This window comes from Vulpes lagopus, chromosome X (genome assembly GCF_018345385.1).
Source record: "Vulpes lagopus strain Blue_001 chromosome X, ASM1834538v1, whole genome shotgun sequence".
Classification (NCBI taxonomy): Eukaryota; Metazoa; Chordata; class Mammalia; order Carnivora; family Canidae; genus Vulpes; species Vulpes lagopus.
In genome coordinates this window covers 940,301-958,821 of record NC_054848.1, presented here as the reverse complement: position 1 = coordinate 958,821, position 18,521 = coordinate 940,301, and the positions used below count along the sequence as shown (strand labels likewise).

Below are 18,521 nucleotides of genomic sequence, written 5' to 3'. Positions count from 1 at the left end.
CGGAAAGGCAGACGCTGCCCTCCCTCCTCACCCCACAAGCATGTAGGACAAAGCTTCTGGGGTGGAAATATTCCCTTCCTGCCCCATAAACCACCATGGACACCTCTTCCCAACAGAGTCCATTGTTCCCCATTTGCCACCAGAGACTTCAAAACTAGAAATTACCAAGAATAAAAAAAAAAAAAGAGTGCCAGAAATGAGCAAGGAGTCAGTTCTCCCAAGACGGTACCATTGTTAACTTGTACGCACCCGATAACAGAGAGTCAGAATACAAAGGGCAAAATCTGACAGGAAAGCGAGGAGAATGTGCTGATTCCACTATTAAGGTTGGAGATGTCAGCACCGCCCCACATTCAGTCACTGACAGATCCCGCAGCTGTGAGGACAGCGAGGGTGGACCGGCCTGGACAGCACTGTGGCCACCCCGCCTTCCTCAGGATGCACATGCAGAGCCCTGGATGGGGTCTTCAAAACTCACACTCCTGAGTCTCCTCCCCATGACATCCCATTGGGCAGGTATGGGGCTGGCAGTCTCCAGCCTTCCCGGGGCCCTCCTGCACCCCCACCCACCAGCCACATATACATCCCATGAGCCCTGAAGGCCACACACTCCCCAGTTGCACCTCCCTCCTCTTCCCAATGCACCAGTGTGTTCCAGGTCAACACCTGTTGCCATAAGCCCCCTCCTCACCGTTGCTCTCTCCAGCATACAGACCTCCGGCTGGAGAACATCACTCACGGAACCCAAACCCACCTCCCGGAGCTCACGTAGAGCACTCCCCATGACCTCAGAGACCTCCCGCTGACCTCAGAGACTTCCCGACACCCGGTCCCAAGACATTCTGAGCCACTGACGTGGCCAACAAACGTCCAGCGCTGGGCTACAGGGACCCGGACAGGATTTCCGGGAAGCGTTTTCAATCACTGGGCGCCTGAGCATATCTTGCACCCTCACCTGAGCAGGTGAGAGACAAGGTAAGAGCCACGCCAGAGAAAGAAAGACGCGAGTGTGCCGTGTCCATCTCGGTTTGCGCCAGGGAGCTGGGATGCAGGAGGCCCGTGACCAGCCGTCCACATGCGGACAAGATCTGCGTGTTAGCGAGACACGGGCGGGTGGAGGGATGGTTAGAGTCTGCAGTCCCAGCAGGAGCGCCGACTCCTGCCTGTTACGAGGCCAGGTGAGCAAAGAGGCCAGGTGAGCAAAGAGCGGCTTTCACTTTGATTGACTTTAAAAAGTGGCTCTTCAGCTTCCGTGAATCTGCTAGAGTCTAGCTCAGTAAATCGAACGCCTGTTAGGACCCAGGATCCTCCTTCCGCGGGCAGAGTTCACAGTGACAGCCCTACGAAGTGCATCGTCGCCCACGAGCGAGCGGCTCTAAAGGAAGCGATGATTTCGATCTGTGTCGGAGCTGCTCAACTAGGCTCAGCCCAGGAACGCAGCCCCAAGAGCTTGAACAAACAAACAGAAAGGCTGGAAAATATTAGTTCATTGGAAAAAGATTTTATTTCACAAAAAAATGCAAACTGGAATAAACACCATCTTTCCTAACGCAAACATTACAGCTATTTTTAAGTGTTTCTTGAGCTTCACTTGGAGAAGCAAATGATTATAAAATTTAACAAGTTTTTAGCCTTAAATCTGTTTGAAACGTTCCAAGTAAAAATAATTTAGCAAAACAGCTTCTTAAAAAAACCACACACGCTAACCTCGACTAGAAACCAAAGCTTTTAACCAACCCCCTTTTTTTTCTTTATATGCTTAATCACCAGTTTGTAACGTGAACGTCTCTGAAGTGAACGAGCATCGGACCATGCTGGGGGCGCCCCCCGCGCACCGACGCCTTAGAAAGCACGTCTGAGTGTTGACCTTAAGGACTGGCACGGTCTCCAGGTGTGACGTGACGGGTCACCAGCGCCACCGGGTGCTACTGGCATCCCGCCAACTGCGCTTCCAAATCAGTTAAAATCACAAAAGAAAAAGGAAAAAAAAAAAAAAAAGAAACAAACACCACCAGGGCAGGGCCTTTTCGAATTTTCGTGGCCCTGTGGGACCATGGCCGTCCGTCCATACGTGACCGTGTGTCCCCAGTGACGTGCAACCGGCCCCCCGAGAATCAGCGCACATGCGGGTGCCCCCAAAGGGGACAGAGACGCTGCTCTGCCTGCGTGTACAGAGGGCTCTGCACTCGTCACCACTCGGCAAGCGCGTTTCCTGATTGAGAGGGAATCGGTGACGTTAAAGCTATCGGATCAACAGTTTGAAGGGACAACTAAAGCTAGCGACTGAGGGCTGCGCGTTCCGACACAAGGGCCGCCAGAGGCTCACCAAGGGACACTTGCAAGGCGCGGCCGTCCTGCCCGGTGGCCCCCTGGCTGCGCTCCGCGGAGGCCGGGCGGAGGAGGGGCCGGAGCGCCACAGGGCCTCGTCTCCGCCGGACGGCCACGTGCGGGAACGCCCTGCATTACCTGTTCCAGGTGCTGCGGTGCCGGCTGGGGGACCCTGAGCGCGACCGGTCCCGGTCGCTGCGGCGGTGGCGGCTGCGCTTCCTGCCCGAGCCGCCCCTGCGGTCGCGGCTCCGCTCCCTGCGGCTGGAGCGCTCCCTGCTGTGGGACCTGCGGGAGCGGTTGTGGTCGGGGCTCGCGCTGCGCCGCGGAGGGCTGTCGTCCTGGCGCGAGTGCTTCTTGTGCTGCCGCCGCTCCTTCCGCGGCTGCCTCCCGTCCTCCCGGCTGCCAGCCCGCCGCGGCCGGCTCCTCTCCCGCTTGTGTCTGTCATCCTCCCCCCGGCCCCCGCTGGACCGGCCGCGGCTCCCGCTGGGCTCGCGGTTGCACTTGTCTTGCTCCGAATGGGTGTCCTTTTTGGGTACGCTCTGGTCACAGGCGGCGGGCACGCCCTTGGGTTGCTGGTTGTTGTCGGGAATGCAGGCGAGGACGCCGGGGCACCTCTTCTCCGGCGAGCCATCCCCCGCGGCGGCCAGCCGAGCGCTCAGGCCTTCCCTGCACTGGGCCTCCTCGGCCAGGCTCCCGTTCACATTTCTGGGCGTGCTGTCGGCCTCCGGCCGGGGCGGAGTCTCCCTCGGCGTGCCGGGGGGCGGCTGGCCCACGAGGGGGTGCAGGGAGGCCGCGCCCACGCAGCCGGCCGACACGGTCTGCAGGATGTCTAGCACGGGCTGCAGCAGGTCTGCGTGGGAGACGCCGAGCTCGTCCTGCGTGTGCGGGTCGTCGGCCTTCTTGCTCAGCAGGATGCTCAGCAGGCGCTCCCGCAGCTCCCGCTCCTTGCGCTGCAGCCCCAGCGCGCGCTCCTTCTCCTCCTCCACGCGCCGCAGCTCGGCTTCCTGCAGCCGCCGCCTCTCCTCCAGCTGCTGCAGCCGCAGCGTCTCCTCCTTCTGCTCCTGCTCCTGCAGCTTCACGGCCTGCAGCACAAAGGGGAAGACGCGGACATGTACCTCGCGCGCCCCGCACGCTCCCAGGAGGCGCTGGGTTTGTGGATGCCCTGAGGCCTGGGGGTACCGGGTGGACGCTCCGGCCGGAGTGCGGCCCGCCCGTCCCTACCACGCCCGGGCCGTCATGCGTCCGAGCGAGAAGGAAACCCCGAGGCGAAGCTACGTGGCACAGCCCCGGGGCGGGCATTCCGGGTGGGGCCTGGCCCCTCCGAGGCGCACACGGGGCCTGCTGTGAGGTCGCAAGCGGTCACCAGCGTCAGGGAGCTGAGATTACGAGGCGGACACACGCTGCCGTGGCCGCCGCGGGACGTGCGGGGCCTGGCCTGGGTTAGCGTCTTCAATATTCACCATGAAACAAGAGCTGAGCTGCCACGTCTCAGCGCGCCTGCCAGTCTCCTTCCCGGGGACTTATCACAACTGTAATTAGACAACAGGTTATGGGGTCGCCCCGCGCCTGACTCCGCGGGGCACGCGGCCTGCCCAAGCACAAGGAGTGCCGGGCGGGGTCCCCGCGCGTCCCCGGCCCCCGGCTCGCAGGAGTTACCGGTCGGGCCTCCGGAAGGAGCGGGTGGGAGGAACGAGGCGGCTCTCAGCTCTGAGGCGCTCATCCGCAGCGCGCCGGCTGACACCTGTCAGATCCAGGGCCGCGGACGAGGGACGTGGGCCGACCAGGCCCCGTGGCGCCCGCTGAGCCCCGCAGGGACGCCGCCGCACGGGCCCTGTCTAGCAGCGGGCTCGGCCCTCAGCCTCCCGCCGCCCCTGGCCGCTGGCCTGTGGGGTCAGAGCAAAGCCCACGGTCCCGACGGCCCCGGGCACAGCATCTGCCGCGGGCGGGCATCCGCAGGGACCTAGGGGAGCTCGGCCACTCCCGCCGCCCGGGCAACGGTGACCCTGCGTGCCTGCTCCTTGCGGGCTTCGGGGACCGAGTCCGGGAGACGTGAGTGCAGGTAACGCTCGTCACAGCGCTACGAGCTCTGCGCGACGACACATCCTAGCATCTGGGACCAGGCAGGGAGGCTACAAGCTACCGACGACGGCGTGGCTGTGCGCACAAACGCCCGTTCTCACGGGGGCGGCGGCCGCCACCTCCCGCTCCGGGCCACTGGCCAGACCCCCGTGCCCACCCGTCCACGCGCCTGCCGTACCTTGGCCCTGCTCAGCAGCTCGGCGATCAGCCTGATGGACTGCAGGTTGCGCTGGGCCAGCAGCAGCTTGCGCTCTTCCAGCTTGATCTTCTCCTGCAGCTTCTTCTGCTCCTCCGCCTGCAGCTTCTCCAGCTTCTTCTGGTTCCGACGGAACTCACGATCGCGCTGCTTCTGCTCCCTCTTGCGCAGCTTCTCCTCCCGTTTCCTCTCTCTCTCCAGCTCTTCGAGTTCCTTCTGTTTCCTGCGCAAAATACACGAGGGCTCCGTGAGGCATCCACGCCGCGCCGCGGGTCAGCACTTAGGATGCGGTCAGCGGGCACGACTAGGCAAGCGCAGACAGCACGGCCACCGGGGCACGTGCACGAGGGCCGCCCTTCTCTTCATCCCCGTGGATAAGGACGGGGGATAGGAGTACTCCCCTACTACTGGGACGGGTGGTAAGTTTCTGCGGAATCTGAGGAACTGGAGAACAGGCAGGCGCACGCTAAAGCGAGCATTTTCAGGACCTCGGAGGGAGTATCCTACTAACCGAACTCAAGCCTCAGAATAGAAGGGGTGGCTCTAATGGCACAAGGAGATCGGGTCTGAACAGCACACACACACAGGTCCAGAGGCCAGCAGCGGCCCCGGGATGCAGTACCACGCAGGAGTACCGGGCAGGAGCACCGGGCAGGACTACTAGGGAAGAGCAGCTGGCAGGAGCACTAAGCAAGAGCGCCAGGCAGGACTAGGAGGCAGGAGCACCAAGCAGGACTACTAGGCAGGACGACTAGGCAGGATCACCAGGCAGGAGAACCAGGCAGGACCCCTGAGACACAGCGTGCCTGCCCACAAGCCACACAAGTGGACAGGAGAGGAACGCTGGACCCGGGGCCAGTGCAGGAGGTGGAGAGGAGCGTCAGGACACACCCAATGCCCAGTGGCGTGCCAGGCCATGACAGCATGGGGGGCGCACAGAGGAGGTCGTGCACACGGCAGCCGGCTCAGGGAATAACTGGGTACGGGCAACGCTGAGATGTGACAGGCCCCATCGCTAGGGCTCTGCAAAAAGGGACAAGTACACGTGTGTGTGGTCACATGGAACGTTCTGGGAGCGTTCTGCTCCGGGAACCACTGAAGACAGAACAGTATGTGCCCTGCAACCCCCCGTGGATGAGATTCCAGAAGAGGCAAACGCACACAGACGGGACAGCGAGGACGGTGGTCAGGGGCTCAGAGATCTCCGAGGTGCGGCCGCTTCCACACAGCCGGCCACCGCCGCAGCACGACCCCTGCAGACAGGCCTTCCTCTCACACGAACCCCACGGAGCCCAAGAACTCACACCCTCCGTGTTCGGCAGGGGTGGGGGCCCCAACGTGAGGATCGCGAGCGGCCAGAGCAGCAGGCTCTGCAGGCCCCGCTCCTTCCTGGCTCACCGTGACCGCAGCACCCGCAGCACCCGCACTGCCCCCCGTCCGGGAGCCCCGTGTGCCCAACTCGCCTGCAGCCCACACACAGGGAGGGCCGGTCCTCAGGCCACGTGCGCACATGTCCCACAGCTAACACCCAGGGAGTGGGACCGCGCAGGGAACCCTGCCCGCTGGGGGCGTGTGAGTCACGATCAGCAGGGGCACACACGGTGGAAGGCTGGGCTGCTGGGACGCTGCCGAGGTCAGAGAAGCCGCCCATGCCCCTCCTGCCCCGGCCCCGGAGGTGCTGACCCAGGGAGCGGCTGGGCAGTGTGACATCCCCAGCACGTCCCCAGGAGCGGCGTCCACGGCACAGCTGCGCGCCAGCACGCACCCCACTGCCCCACAACCACCCCGCCGGCTGCCCAGGGCTCCCCGAGCCCACCGCGCCGCCACACGCTCCTAGCAGGGATCCGGGAGGGGAGCTGGGTCAGCAGTGACGCACACGGTCTGCACCCGCCACCCCCGACGGGACGCTGGAGCGGGAGCTGCACACAGCGTGGCCCTCCGTCTGCAGTAGAGCGGAAGCTACAGAAGCAAACCGGCACGCGGCAGCCGGGGAGCACGGAGTCCACTCGACACACAGATAAACTGCAAGACCAGGCGCGGGTGAACCCGGACACCACACGCACGTCCAGCCTGCACACACCGCGGAACACAGAAAGCGCACCTGGCGAACACACGAGAGCTGCGAAAGTGCCCAAAGTGCAGCGAGCGAAGGCACATGAATGTCTCGTTTCCCCCAAAACGTAGGCGACACCATTGGTGAGGTTACTCCTACAGCACAGCAAGCAGGAGATGCCCGGGGCGACCGTGACCCGTGGGCCCCCAACCAATGACCTCGAACCCGACCCCCTGAAACCCTGCTAAAGGACACTGTGCTCCTAGAACCTGACCGACGTCATCAGGTGTCCCGGTCAGCCCGTCACAGAGCTTCCTGCAGCCTGCACGGCGGCCAGGAGGTGCCATGTGCCGCGGTGGTGTGTGTGCGAGCACACGGCGCCCGCGGGACAGGCTCTGCACAGAAGGCGCCATCCAGATTCTCTGCAGGCACATGCACATACCCGCACGCAGATGTGCATGCACGCACACGTACATACACAGGACACCCACAGGAGGGGCTCTGCACGGAAGGCGCCATCTAGGTCCCTGGCATGCACGTGCACGCACCTGCACACAGAAATGTGCGCGCACACACACACGACACCCACAGGAGGCTCTGCACAGAAGGCGCCCTCCAGGTCCCCAGCAGGCACGTGCACACACCTGCACACACACAAACGTGCACACACACACAACGCTCACAGGAGGCTCCGCATGGAAGGTGCCATCTGGGCCCCTGGGAGGTGCGCGCACACACGCACACACACACACGACACCCACAGGAGGCTCTGCATGGAAGGCGCCCTCCAGGTCCCCAGCAGGTACGTGCTCGCACCTGCACACTCAAACGGGCACACATACACACACACGATGCCCACAGGAGGCTCTACACGGAAGGCGCCATCCAGGCCCCCAGCGGGCACGTGCTCACACCTGCACACAGACTCACGCACACAGCGGGCATCCAGGGGCCGTGTACAGCCCTCGCGTGTGCACACACACCTTTCCTCCGCTCGCTGCCTCTCCTCGGCCTCTTTCTCTCTGCGCTTTTGCTCTTCCCTCTGCTGTTCCAACTCCTGAAGCTTCTGCCTCTCGAGCTGCCGCTTCTTAATGGAGGCGTCGCTCAGGTGTTTGGTGGAGTCGAAGGAAACCTTCGGGAGAAGAGACCGCAGTGACCCACGGGCATGCCGCAGGACAGGCGGCCCCAGGTGGCTCCGCTCCCAGGCAGGGAACCCCGCCCCCACGTGTGGCCCCACCCAGGACATGGGGTCCGCAGGCAGGCGTGCCTTGGACACGCGAACACACAGGGCCAGTGATGGCTCTGCCCTGCGCTCCCATGTGAAGCCGGCATGCCAGCGGGGCGCGGGCTCTGAGACACGGCTGGCCTGCCCCGTTTGCCAGCAAGGAAGCCCGTCACGCTCCTCAGGGACAGTGTGTCCCCCCTCCCCCCACAGCAGGGCCCCTCCGTCCCCTGGACCTGCACCACCCGCCGGCCACCACAGGCCCCCCTCTGCCACTGAGGGCCCCCCACAGCCTGGCTCCTCCGCGGGGCCGCCTGTGCGCCTGCCCACACCCAGAGCCACATGCCACACGAGGGGCACGCTGCCCCCCACCGCCTGCAGCAGGCGGCCCGGCGGGGGCTCACCTTGATGTTGCACGCCACGGCCTTTCCGTCCTCCCCCTTGTACATGAGCTTCATGCCGCGCAGGGCGCTCATGGCCTGGATGAAGCCCACGTACTCGCGGTACTGCACGTACGCCTCGAAGTTCAAGTGGCCCCCGAAACTGAAGGTGTGGAAGTTACGCCCGGTCATCTCCTCGCGGTAGGGGTCCAGCATGGGGATGTCCACGTTCCGGATCTCCCCGAACTTCTCAAACACCTTGACCAGGACCTCCTCGCTGGGCTTCTCAGAGCCCGATTCCTTGAGGGCGAACCACTTGCAGGGCAGCCCCTCCAGGTGGATGGTGTCCGGCCGCTCCCCGGGCAGCGTCTCGTTCATGTCCTTGGCATCACGGAAGAAGGAGTCCCAGTCGTGGCGGGTGGGGAAGTCGATCTTGAACTCGGCGGCGCGCACCTTGAGGATGTCGGAGAAGCCGCTGAGCTTGATGGTCTTGCCGTCCAGGCAGGCCAGGAACGACTTGACCAGGCTCTTGTTCTCCACCTCGCCCTCGAAGCGGATGAAGTCCATGGTGCTCTTGGAGATGCGCAGCGTGGAGAACTGGTGGTTGTGCACCATGCCCTTCAGCCTCTCCATCACCTCCCAGTTGGAGATGGACTTCCCGGGCTGCTTCAGCTGCGGGAGCGCCACGCTGATGGTCATCTTCGTGATGGGCTTCAGGTACAGGCCGTACGGGGGGCACAGCTCCACCGCCTCAGACGTGTCGTGGACTATGGTAGCCGCGGCCATAGCCGGGACCTCGGGCCTGAAACACAGACACGGGCGGTCAGGGTGGGCGCAGAGAGCAGCATGCACACGCCCGGCCCCACAGCAGGCCTGCGGACACAGGTGTGCTTCTCTGCCGTGCCACGGGCACACCTGTCTGCTGCACTAAAACACACCGTCACCTGCCCTCACGTTTTGTGTTTTTTAATCAGAGGAAACCAGGCTGACAAGAACCTCTAAGAGCAGTCGAGTGTGCCAGCCTTTGTGGGTGCCCAGCAGCAGCAGCAGGGCTCCCAGGGCCGCGGACCAGCACTGCTGGGGGCTCCCACTGCTGTCCACGGGCAAGAGGCGGACTGGGAGCAGCGCCCACGTCCCCCAGGCTGCAGGCTCAGAGGCTGGGGCAGGAAGGGGCAGGAAGGCGTAGGAAGGGGCAGGAAGGCGTAGGAAGGGGCAGGAAGGGGCAGGAAGGCGCTCGGCTGCAGCCGGGGGAGGGTGTGTGCAGGTGGTGGCCCGGAGGAAGCAGGAAGGAAGTTCCCAGCCGACACATCCACCAACAACTGCCCCGTGGACTCCCGTTCCCTCCGTGCCTGCCGTCAAGGGACAAGCACAAGGGCCCCTGCACAGCTGGGGCTCCGTGTGGGCACCTGTCCTCTTGTGCCCTTTCTGAGGCCCCCCCTCCTGCTCAGACCAGTGCATGGCTTCCGGAGAGATCCGAGCTGCACGCACAAGCCCAAACAGTACAGGTGGCTGCCTCCGCCGCCACCCACGGGCTGGGAAGCTTCCCCACAGGCCCTGAGGCTCAGGTGGGGAGGGGTGTGCAGGGCACAGGAGCCCCCAGCCCGGTCTAGGGGGGAGTAGGGGAGTGACCCCCACACAGGAGCAGCTCCAAGGCAGAGGAGTTCCCAGCCTGGTCTAGGGGGAGCCCCATACTGGGGGAGTGCAGTAGGTGAGTGACCCCCACAGAGGAGCAGCTGCAGGGCAGAGGAGTCCCCAGCCTGGTCTAGAGGGGAGCCCCACACAGGGGGGGGCGGGGGGGCAGTAGAACAGTGACCTCAGAGTCCAGCCCTAGGAGCCCTGCACCAGAGGGTGCAGTAGGGCAGTGAACCCCACACAGGGGGTGCAGGGCAGAGGAGTCCCTAGCCTGGTCTAGGGGGGAGCCCCACGCTGGGGGGGGTGCAGTAGGGGAGTGACCCCCACAGAGGAGCAGCTGCAGGGAAGAGAAGCCCCTGGTCTGGGGGGAGCCCCACACGGGGGTGAGGGGTGTGTAGTAGGGCAGTGACCTGCACACAGGGGGGTGCAGGGCAGAGGAGCCCCCAGCCTGGTCTTGGGGGTGAGGGGCTCTGGTGCTGGCTGAGACCCCAGACGTGTGCCCAGGACAGCAAGGGCCATCCGGAAGCCTGAGCAGAGACGGGGCAGTGCCCCCCCAACAGCACCATCCACACCCACTCCGTGACCCGGGTACCCCAGGGCCGTTCCCATAACCCCCATCCCTGGTGGCTGCCCCGGCCCCTCACTGTGCCCCCAGCACGTCCTTAAATGCGTCACTGCCAGCCGCTCCCGCCAATAACTCCCCAGGCTCCGGGACAGCCTGCAACCCCCGCCCTTTACCCCAGCGTCTAGGGCACCAGGGCAGCCCCCAGGACTCTGAGCCTGTGTAGCAGCAGCCCCTGTCTCGCCCACAGCCTGCCCCCCACCTGCAGTACCAGTGTTGTCTGCAGCCCGCCTGAACTGACCCCCGCCCTCACACCCACACTCCATGACCCCCCTTCCAGCCCACAGCCCCCAGGACCCGGGGCCCGTCCCCTGCAACCGCAGGAGACCCGCAGGCACCAGCCCTCGGAGCCCCGCCCCCTCCCCCAGCCCCAGGAGACTGGTGCCCCCAGGCCCCCCTCCCGGCTCCATGGAGCCCCCATCCACGCCGCAGAGCCCCTAACCCTCAGAGTCCAGCCCTCCACCGCAGACCCTCGCCCTGCCGTACCTTCCCCCACCCAGCCCCTGCCCTTCCCAGACTCCAGCGCCCTGCTATCTAGGCGCCCCTGCTCGGGGAACCCCGGCCTCGCAGATCCCCTCCCCCGCCCCCTCCGCACCCCTCCAGCTCCTGGCCAGCAAACCCCAGCCCTACCACCCACCCAAGTGCCCGCCGCCGTCACAGGCTCCAGACCCGCCCGCGGCGTCCCGCCCCGACGCCCCCTCCCCGCTCCCCGCAGCTCCTAGGCTCTCTGGACCCCATCGTCTCCCCACCCCAGCCCCGCAGACACCCCCACACCCCCTAACGTCCTCAGGGTCCCAGGCCATCCGTGACGTCGACGGCGCCGCCAGGCCATCCGCAGCCCCCCCCAGCCCGGCCCCCTGCAGACACGGCCTCGGGGCCCCTGGTCGTCCAGGTCCCAGCCCACCCCTCCGCAACGACCCCCTGCCCCACCGAGGCTGACGTCCTACCCACCAGCCCCGGCAGCCCTCCACCCCGGGGCCCAGGAGCTCCCAGACCTCGCAGACCCCGGCCTCCGCAGCGCTCCGCCCCGTAGGCCCCGCCCCCTGTGCCCCAGGTGCCCCGCAGACTCCGCCCCCGGAAGCCCCGCCCCCTGTGCCCCAATTGCCCCGCAGACTCCGCCCCCGGAAGCCCCGCCCCCGTAGCCCCAGGTGCCCCGCAGACTCCGCCCCGGAAGCCCCGCCCCGTAGGCCCCGCTCCCTGCGCCCCAGGTGCCCCGCAGACTCCGGCCCCCGTAGGCCCCTCCCCCTGCGCCCCAGGTGCCCCGCAGACTCCGGCCCCCGTAGGCCCCGCCCCCTGCGCCCCAGGTGCCCCGCAGACTCCGGCCCCCGTAGGCCCCTCCCCCGGTGCCACAGGTGCCCCCGTAGACTCCGCTCCCTGGAAGCCCCGCCCCCGTAGGCCCCTCCCCGTGCCCCTGGAAGCCCCGCCCCCGGAACACCCAGACCTCGTAGGCCCCTCCCCCCGGTGCCCCCCGTGCCCCGCAGACTCCGCCCCCTGGAAGCCCCGCCCCCGCAGCACCCAGACCTCGCAGACCCCTCCCCGCAGTGCCCCCGGTCCCCCCCCCGCCGTCGCACACCCCGGCCTCCCTGGAAGCCCCGCCCCCGCAGCACCCAGAACCCGTAGACCCCGGCCCACCGCCCAGAAGCCCCGGCCCCCATGCACCCCTCCCCTCGCTGCCCCCCGTGCCCCCGCCCTCGCAGACCCCGGCTCCCCTCCCCCCGAGACCCCAGACCCCTCCCCTCGGTGCCCCCGGAGCCCCCGCCCTCGCAGACCCCGGCCGCCCGGAGCCCCCAGACCCCTCCCCTCGGTGCCCCCGGAGCCCCCGCCCTCGCAGACCCCGGCCGCCCGGAGCCCCCAGACCCCTCCCCTCGGTACCCCCAGTGCCCCCGCCCTCGCAGACCTGGTCCCCGGCTGCCCCCGGAGCCCCCACCCGGCAGACCCCTCGCGTGGGTGCCCCCGGAGCCCCCGCCCTCGCAGACCCCGGTCCCCGGCCGCCCCCCGGGGCCCCCAGACCCCGTCCCCGTCCCCCCGGTGCCCCCCGCCCTCGCAGACCCCGGTCCCCGGCTGCCCCCGGAGCCCCCAGACCCCGCAGACCCCCCGCGTGGCTGCCCCCGGAGCCCCCGCCCTCGCAGACCCCGGTCCCCGGCCGCCCCCCGGCTGCCCCCCGGGGCCCCCAGACCCCGTCCCCGTCCCCCCGGTGCCCCCCGCCCTCGCAGACCCGGGTCCCCGGCTGCCCCCGGAGCCCCCAGACCCCGCAGACCCCTCGCGTGGGTGCCCCCGGAGCCCCCGGCCTCGCAGACCCCGGTCCCCGGCCGCCCCCCGGCTGCCCCCCGGGGCCCCCAGACCCCGTCCCCGTCCCCCCGGTGCCCCCCGCCCTCGCAGACGGCCCCCCCCGAGCACCGAGACCCCTCGCCCGTCCCCTCGGTGCCCCCGGTGCCCTCGCAGACGGCCCCCCGAACCCCCGGCCCGCAGAGGCCCCTCCCCCCCGGTGCCCCCCGCCCTCACCGACCCCAGCCCCCCCCGCCGGAAGCCCCGGCCCCGTCCGCGGAAACGGTTGGTCACGGGGTGTCGCTCACCGGCGCGGGGCTCCGCCTGCGCCCCCGACCACCGCCGCCCAGGCCCGAGCTCACCGCCGATCCGCGACGACCCCGCGGCCGCGGCCTCTCCTCCCGGCGCCGCCACCCTCCGCCGGAGGCGCCCCCGACGCCACTCGCCGTCGCCGCCGCCCGCCCCTGTGACGCACTTCCGCTTCCGGCGCTCGTGGCCGCGGAAGCGGCCGCGCGGCGGCTCCCCGTTCCGTCTGCCGGGCCTGGCCCCGCCCCGGAGGCGGGACTTCCGGGAGGCCCCCGCGAGGGGGGGCTGGCCGGCCCGGGCTTGGCACTGCGCGTGCGCGAGTCCGCCCCGCCCCCAGGCGCCAGCTGTGCCGGCGTCCAGCCGGAGGCCTCACCTGGGCCGCGCCGTCTGCGGCAGGTGCACGGGCCGCGCTCGGGCCCCTCGCGCTGTGGGGACCACGCACCGCCTGCCGCCGCGCCGCACGGTCAACGCGGAGCTCACTTATTTACTACTTAGTTACTATTATTTACTACGCGTCTGCATTGCGGAGTAGAAGTTACAATGTAACCACGTCGAAGCATGTAACGGGATAGACACCCACGTCTTCGTGCTTCAGCACCCTCGCGTCTCTCCTTCCCGTGTAGTTTGTTCTGACACACAATTCACTTTGAAATACGATTTTTTTCTTAAAGATTTGAAGTATTTTAAGTGAACATTTTTATTTCACTTATTTATTTAAATGAACATATTTATGCACATGCATATGCTCATTATAAAACTTGCAAATCCACATAAAATACTTTCAATATGTAATTTGTCATAATCTTTAACACACGTATCTGTAAATGATGCATTAAGTTAACACATTAAGCTCCCACAGTAGGCGAGGCAGGTGTTGAGGGAGGGGCACGTGGGTGGCTCCGGCCTGGTGAGCCTCCAACTCTTGTTTTCAGCTCAGGTCATGATCTGGGGATCATGGGGTCAAGCCCCCCCCCCCCGGCCTGGGTGGGCAGGCTGTATGCTCAGCGGGCCATCCTGCTTCTCCCTCTCTCTCTCCTCCGCCCCCCTTGTCACACACTCTCAGTCTCGCTCTATCAAATAAATAAAGTCTTAAGGGGGAAAAAAAAGTATGTCACAAGACCGCCAAGTGAAAATCCAGGGTGGCAGAGCAAGCACACAGATCCTCTGTCGTTTGCACAGGTGCCAAAACCTGAGCTTCGGAGGGGGCCGGAGTGGGTGCGGGGACCCTGGTGTCACGTGGGGCTCCTGGCTCTCTGGGTGTCTGGTAGGTGTGAGTCACGTCGCCTGGGTGTCTTCTGCGTGTGAGTCACCCCGTGCTGTTCATAAGCCGCCCATGACAGCAAACATGATCACGCTCCCCTGGCGAGGAGGACACAGAGGGTCTGCGGGCCCCGGGTTGGGGGGCGAGAATGGGGACCAGTCTTTGAACCCAGACAGGCTTCCGGGTGGGAGGTGCGGCTTTGCCGTCCTTATATAACTCCTCCTCCGTGTTGGGAACGGAGAGGTGCTTGGGATTCTTGTTAAAACCTTCTCCCCAAGGCTGCTTGCGAGTCGATGGCGCGTTTCCCCGGGGAACTGTTAAATTTGGAAACTGTTTTTCCGCTCTGTTCTCTGAAGCATTTGCAAAGCAAATTAAGAAATGAGATACTCTTTCAGGACCTGCACACCTAAGACGTGGTCGTAAGAATTAAAGAAAAAAAAAAAAGAATTAAAGAAAAAAAAAACGTTCAAGGAAAACTTCTGTGTTTGAGCAAGATACCCCTCTTCTGGATGCACCTCAGAAATAGAGAAACAAAGTCCCTAATACCTGCAGCTCTGCCCTAGTGCGCTAGTATGGTGAGTGCATAGCTGCATAAGTTACCCTCGCTGAGTGGGGATGAAGGCTGGCAGGATGATGGGATTCGCTCCCGGGGTGCTATGCCGAAGGTGAAGGCATTTTGCAGTTGTCATTAAAGTCCGTAAAGAGTTCGTGCAAGCTAATCAGAAGCAAAAATCCGTCCTGGGTGGGCCTGGCCCAATCAGGTGTAGAAGTCAGGATTAAGACAGGCGTGAGATCTGCAGCAGCTGAGACACAGCCTGCTTGCCCTGAAAAATAATCAAACCGCCTTAGGAGAAGATCATTTGGCAGGAACTGCCGGGTGACCTCTAGGAGGTGAAGGTGTCACGGCTCCCACCACAGGGAACTGAGTTCTGCTAGTAACCAGTTAGCTTGTAAGACAGCCCGGCGTCTCCAGTGAGACCCCACCGTCCCCAGTGCTGGTTGACATCTTCCCTCCATGTGTGTCTGTCTCTAGGCCTCTGCTTCTCATAAGGACACCAGTCATGCTGGGTTAGACCTGACCGGAGGCCACCATGACCGTAGGCCACCATCACCTTCCTTTAACCGCTTAGGGCTGACACACAGAGGGACCAGTCCCAGGCTAGATGTGGGCATTCGATGACGCACCCCAGGAACTGAGACCAGGCAACTGGTCTAAACGCAGAACCAATCCAATTCTGGCTCCACTCTAGATGACACACTTCCCTCCCGCTTAGACACCTCCTCCCTTGTGTGGATAGCTTTCACTTTGACCCAGATTCGGGGATTCCATTAAGTTTGTCCTACAAGAAAAGTGCTTGAGGATGTAAATATGTAGATCTATAAATGTTTGCATATATGAATATGTATCCATCTACGTATCTATCTACCTATCAATCTCCATCCATCCATCCATCCACCTATGTACTCATCTATTTATCGCCAATTCATCCCTTTACCCATCCATCCATTCATGCATCTACCCATCCATCCATCTATTTGTATCTCCATTTATCCACCCAACTACACACTCAATCCCTCCATGCACCCTCCCCGCACCCATCATCCACTAATCTACCCATCTATCATCCATCCATCCATCTATCATCCATCCACCCATCTATCCATCCATCCACCCATCTATCCATCCATCCACCATCTATGCACCCATCAGCCCATCTATCCATCCAACAACCCATCTACCCACTTATCCATCCCCTCACTGACATCTCCATTCCGCCATCCAACAATTTATACATCCAGCCCTCCCTCTGTCCCTCCCTCTACCTCATAAATCATGCCTCTGAAGCCTTTATTCAAAACAACTCCTTTCCACCAGGTGGCGCACCCACCACCCTAACGAACACTGGTGGGAGCTCTGCCGTTTTAATCCTCTAGTGTGGTTGGAAGCCAAGGTCTTGAGGGTCACTTAGTTAATCCCTCATCCATCCTCAGCAGAGACCTGTCCAGTGGTTTCCCATGAACGTTACCCTATTTACGAAATCCACCCTAGGCAACTCGTGCTCTTCCTGGAAAGTTCTCTATCGATCCCAGAACTTTTAACTCAACAAGTGCCTGACTAGTTCTAAAGCAGCAAGATAAAAAGAAAAGGGAATTCTGTTGTCTCCGCACCATGGGGGGGGGGGGGGGCGTGTGGGAACGTCACGCTCTCCTTTGCTGGTTGGGTATGTTAACTTCCCTGATTTTCCAAAGGAAATTGAACAATGTCTATTTTTTTTTAATTTTTTTTCAATTTATTTATTTATGATAGTCACAGAGAGAGAGAGAGGCAGAGACACAGGCAGAGGGAGAAGCAGGCTCCATGCACCAGGAGCCCGATGTGGGATTCGATCCCAGGTCTCCAGGATCGCGCCCTGGGCCAAAGGCAGGTGCCAAACCGCTGCGCCACCCAGGGATCCCGAACAATGTCTATTAATTACCATTTCTAATGTGCCCACATTCTCTTCGATTCGGCAATTCCATTGCTGGTAATTCATCCCAGAGAATTATTCCCTGCGGGTATACAAAGAAACATGTGCAAGTTATATTGCACGTATGTCTGTACATACCCAGATACTTATATAGGTATGTGCAGCACATTCACGTATTAGGGGTATCTGGATTAAACATATATATTTTTTTAAGGTATACAAAGCACATGTGCAATTAATGCTTCCAGCAGCATAAATTATGAGAATTGGAAGCAGCTCAATGCACACATACAGGGTTCTGAGTCAGCCACATATTGCACCCTTACGCTGAGTCAGGCATCATTGTACTCACCCAAGAGGAGGCGACATTGCAGGAAGATGGCATGTTGCAGACATGTCACAGGCTCCCAGTGTTGTGATGGTTTGGTATTCCATGGTGACTTCAGAGTGTGCAACAGCACTTGGGGGTGGTGGAACCATGGCACTGGAAAAGATGGAGAAAGGGGGATGAAGAAGGATAGAGGACTTGTAACTAAATCAAAGGTGTCCAGCTGAATTGCAGAGGTCATGGGTAGGAAGGATAAGAATGACCCCGAGGTCCCTGGCTGTGGCCACTGGGTGAGACTGACGACATACACTCCATCATAGGAAAATCAATTAGGAGAAGGCTCTGTTTGGCGCAGGAAGGAGGCAGGTGAGTCCAGTTGAGATGATGTTGGTTTGGAGATGCCTGAAGCCCTGATGGAACTGCCCAGTAAGATCCGGAGGTCTGAGTGAGTCCAGGAGGAGGAAGAACAGTGACATTGGAGCTGCAACCATGAGACAGTGAACTAAGCCATCCATCCTTCCATCTACCAATTCAACCATCCCTCCCTCCATCCATCCAGCCATTCAATTATCCATCTATCCATCCATCCAGCAATTCATGCATCCACTCATTCACCCATCCACGCATCCACCCATCCACCCACCCATCCACCTGTCCACCCATCCATTTATACTAGTGTCGATCTGTGACAAGTTGCGTGGGATATTGCCAACCTAGGAAGATCACCTGAGCCTTGCCATCCAGTTTAAAAAAAAAAAAAACAAACACTTGATGACATACTCTTGTTGTGGCTGACCTTTAGTCTCACCTCCTTCTGGAGGTTCACGATAATATCTTTAGTCTTCACACCCTCTTGGAGGTTAAGACTAATAAAGCATGTCTCAAAGCCCTCATCATAAACCACATCACTACATGGTCAAGTGATCAAAGCTCCCAGGCAAACAAAGACAGGACAGGACATGTCGTGGCCTGGACATCACCTACCAGGAGCCGGGGCAGAGACCAGACCTCCTTTTATGTCAGGCTGAGTCTTCACCACATGAAAACAAAGTGCACAAGTCCTACAATTTATGGTAAGCAGTTTGGAAGGAGATGTGAAATAAAGCATGGCTAGGACAGGGAGGGGTCCCCTCAAGAGATCACGGCAGAAGCCTTAAGGGCGGATGTGCACGACAGCTTGTTGAAGGAAGTTGAGGGTATCCTGGCCTCTGGGGGCAGAGTGGTTTCCCCTAGGCAGGTACTGGGGAGTGGGGCGTGCTTGAATATGCTTGTAGGACTGACTTTCCATGAGAAAGATCCTACAAACCTCCCACGCAGAATGGAGCTCTTGTGGGTCTAGGGGCAAAGCTGAACCCACAACCAGCTCTCTGCATCCAGGTGG

At 62.4% G+C, this 18,521-nt stretch overlaps 1 protein-coding gene across 2 annotated transcripts; it reads right to left on the bottom strand.

Moving 5' to 3' along the window:
- Window positions 1-1,485: 1,485 nt before the first annotated feature.
- On the bottom strand, window positions 1,486-13,256 carry AKAP17A (A-kinase anchoring protein 17A). 2 transcript variants are annotated; one of them, XM_041741588.1, is made up of 5 exons: window positions 13,140-13,256; window positions 8,283-9,060; window positions 7,640-7,788; window positions 4,586-4,826; window positions 1,486-3,410 (listed from the first exon to the last, which is right to left on the bottom strand). In XM_041741588.1, exons 2-5 carry the CDS (start codon window positions 9,042-9,044, stop codon window positions 2,463-2,465), a joined length of 2,100 nt encoding a protein of 699 aa, XP_041597522.1. In that variant the 5' UTR covers window positions 9,045-9,060; window positions 13,140-13,256; the 3' UTR covers window positions 1,486-2,462. The 2 variants fall into 2 exon arrangements, with proteins under 2 accessions (XP_041597522.1, XP_041597521.1); XM_041741587.1 differs by having other exon boundaries at window positions 13,086-13,247.
- Window positions 13,257-18,521: the final 5,265 nt, after the last annotated feature.

Bases quoted from the DNA above. Each gene is read 5' to 3' on its own strand.
- AKAP17A (XM_041741588.1), bottom strand. From the start codon at position 9,044: ATGGCCGCGGCTACCATAGTCCACGACACGTCTGAGGCGGTGGAGCTG. The intron at 4,827-7,639 runs GTGTGTGTGCAC...TATTTTGCGCAG, and splicing joins AGGCAGCGAGCGGAGGAAAG to GAAACAGAAGGAACTCGAAG. The intron at 3,411-4,585 runs GTACGGCAGGCG...TTTGTGCTGCAG, and splicing joins AGCTGCTGAGCAGGGCCAAG to GCCGTGAAGCTGCAGGAGCA.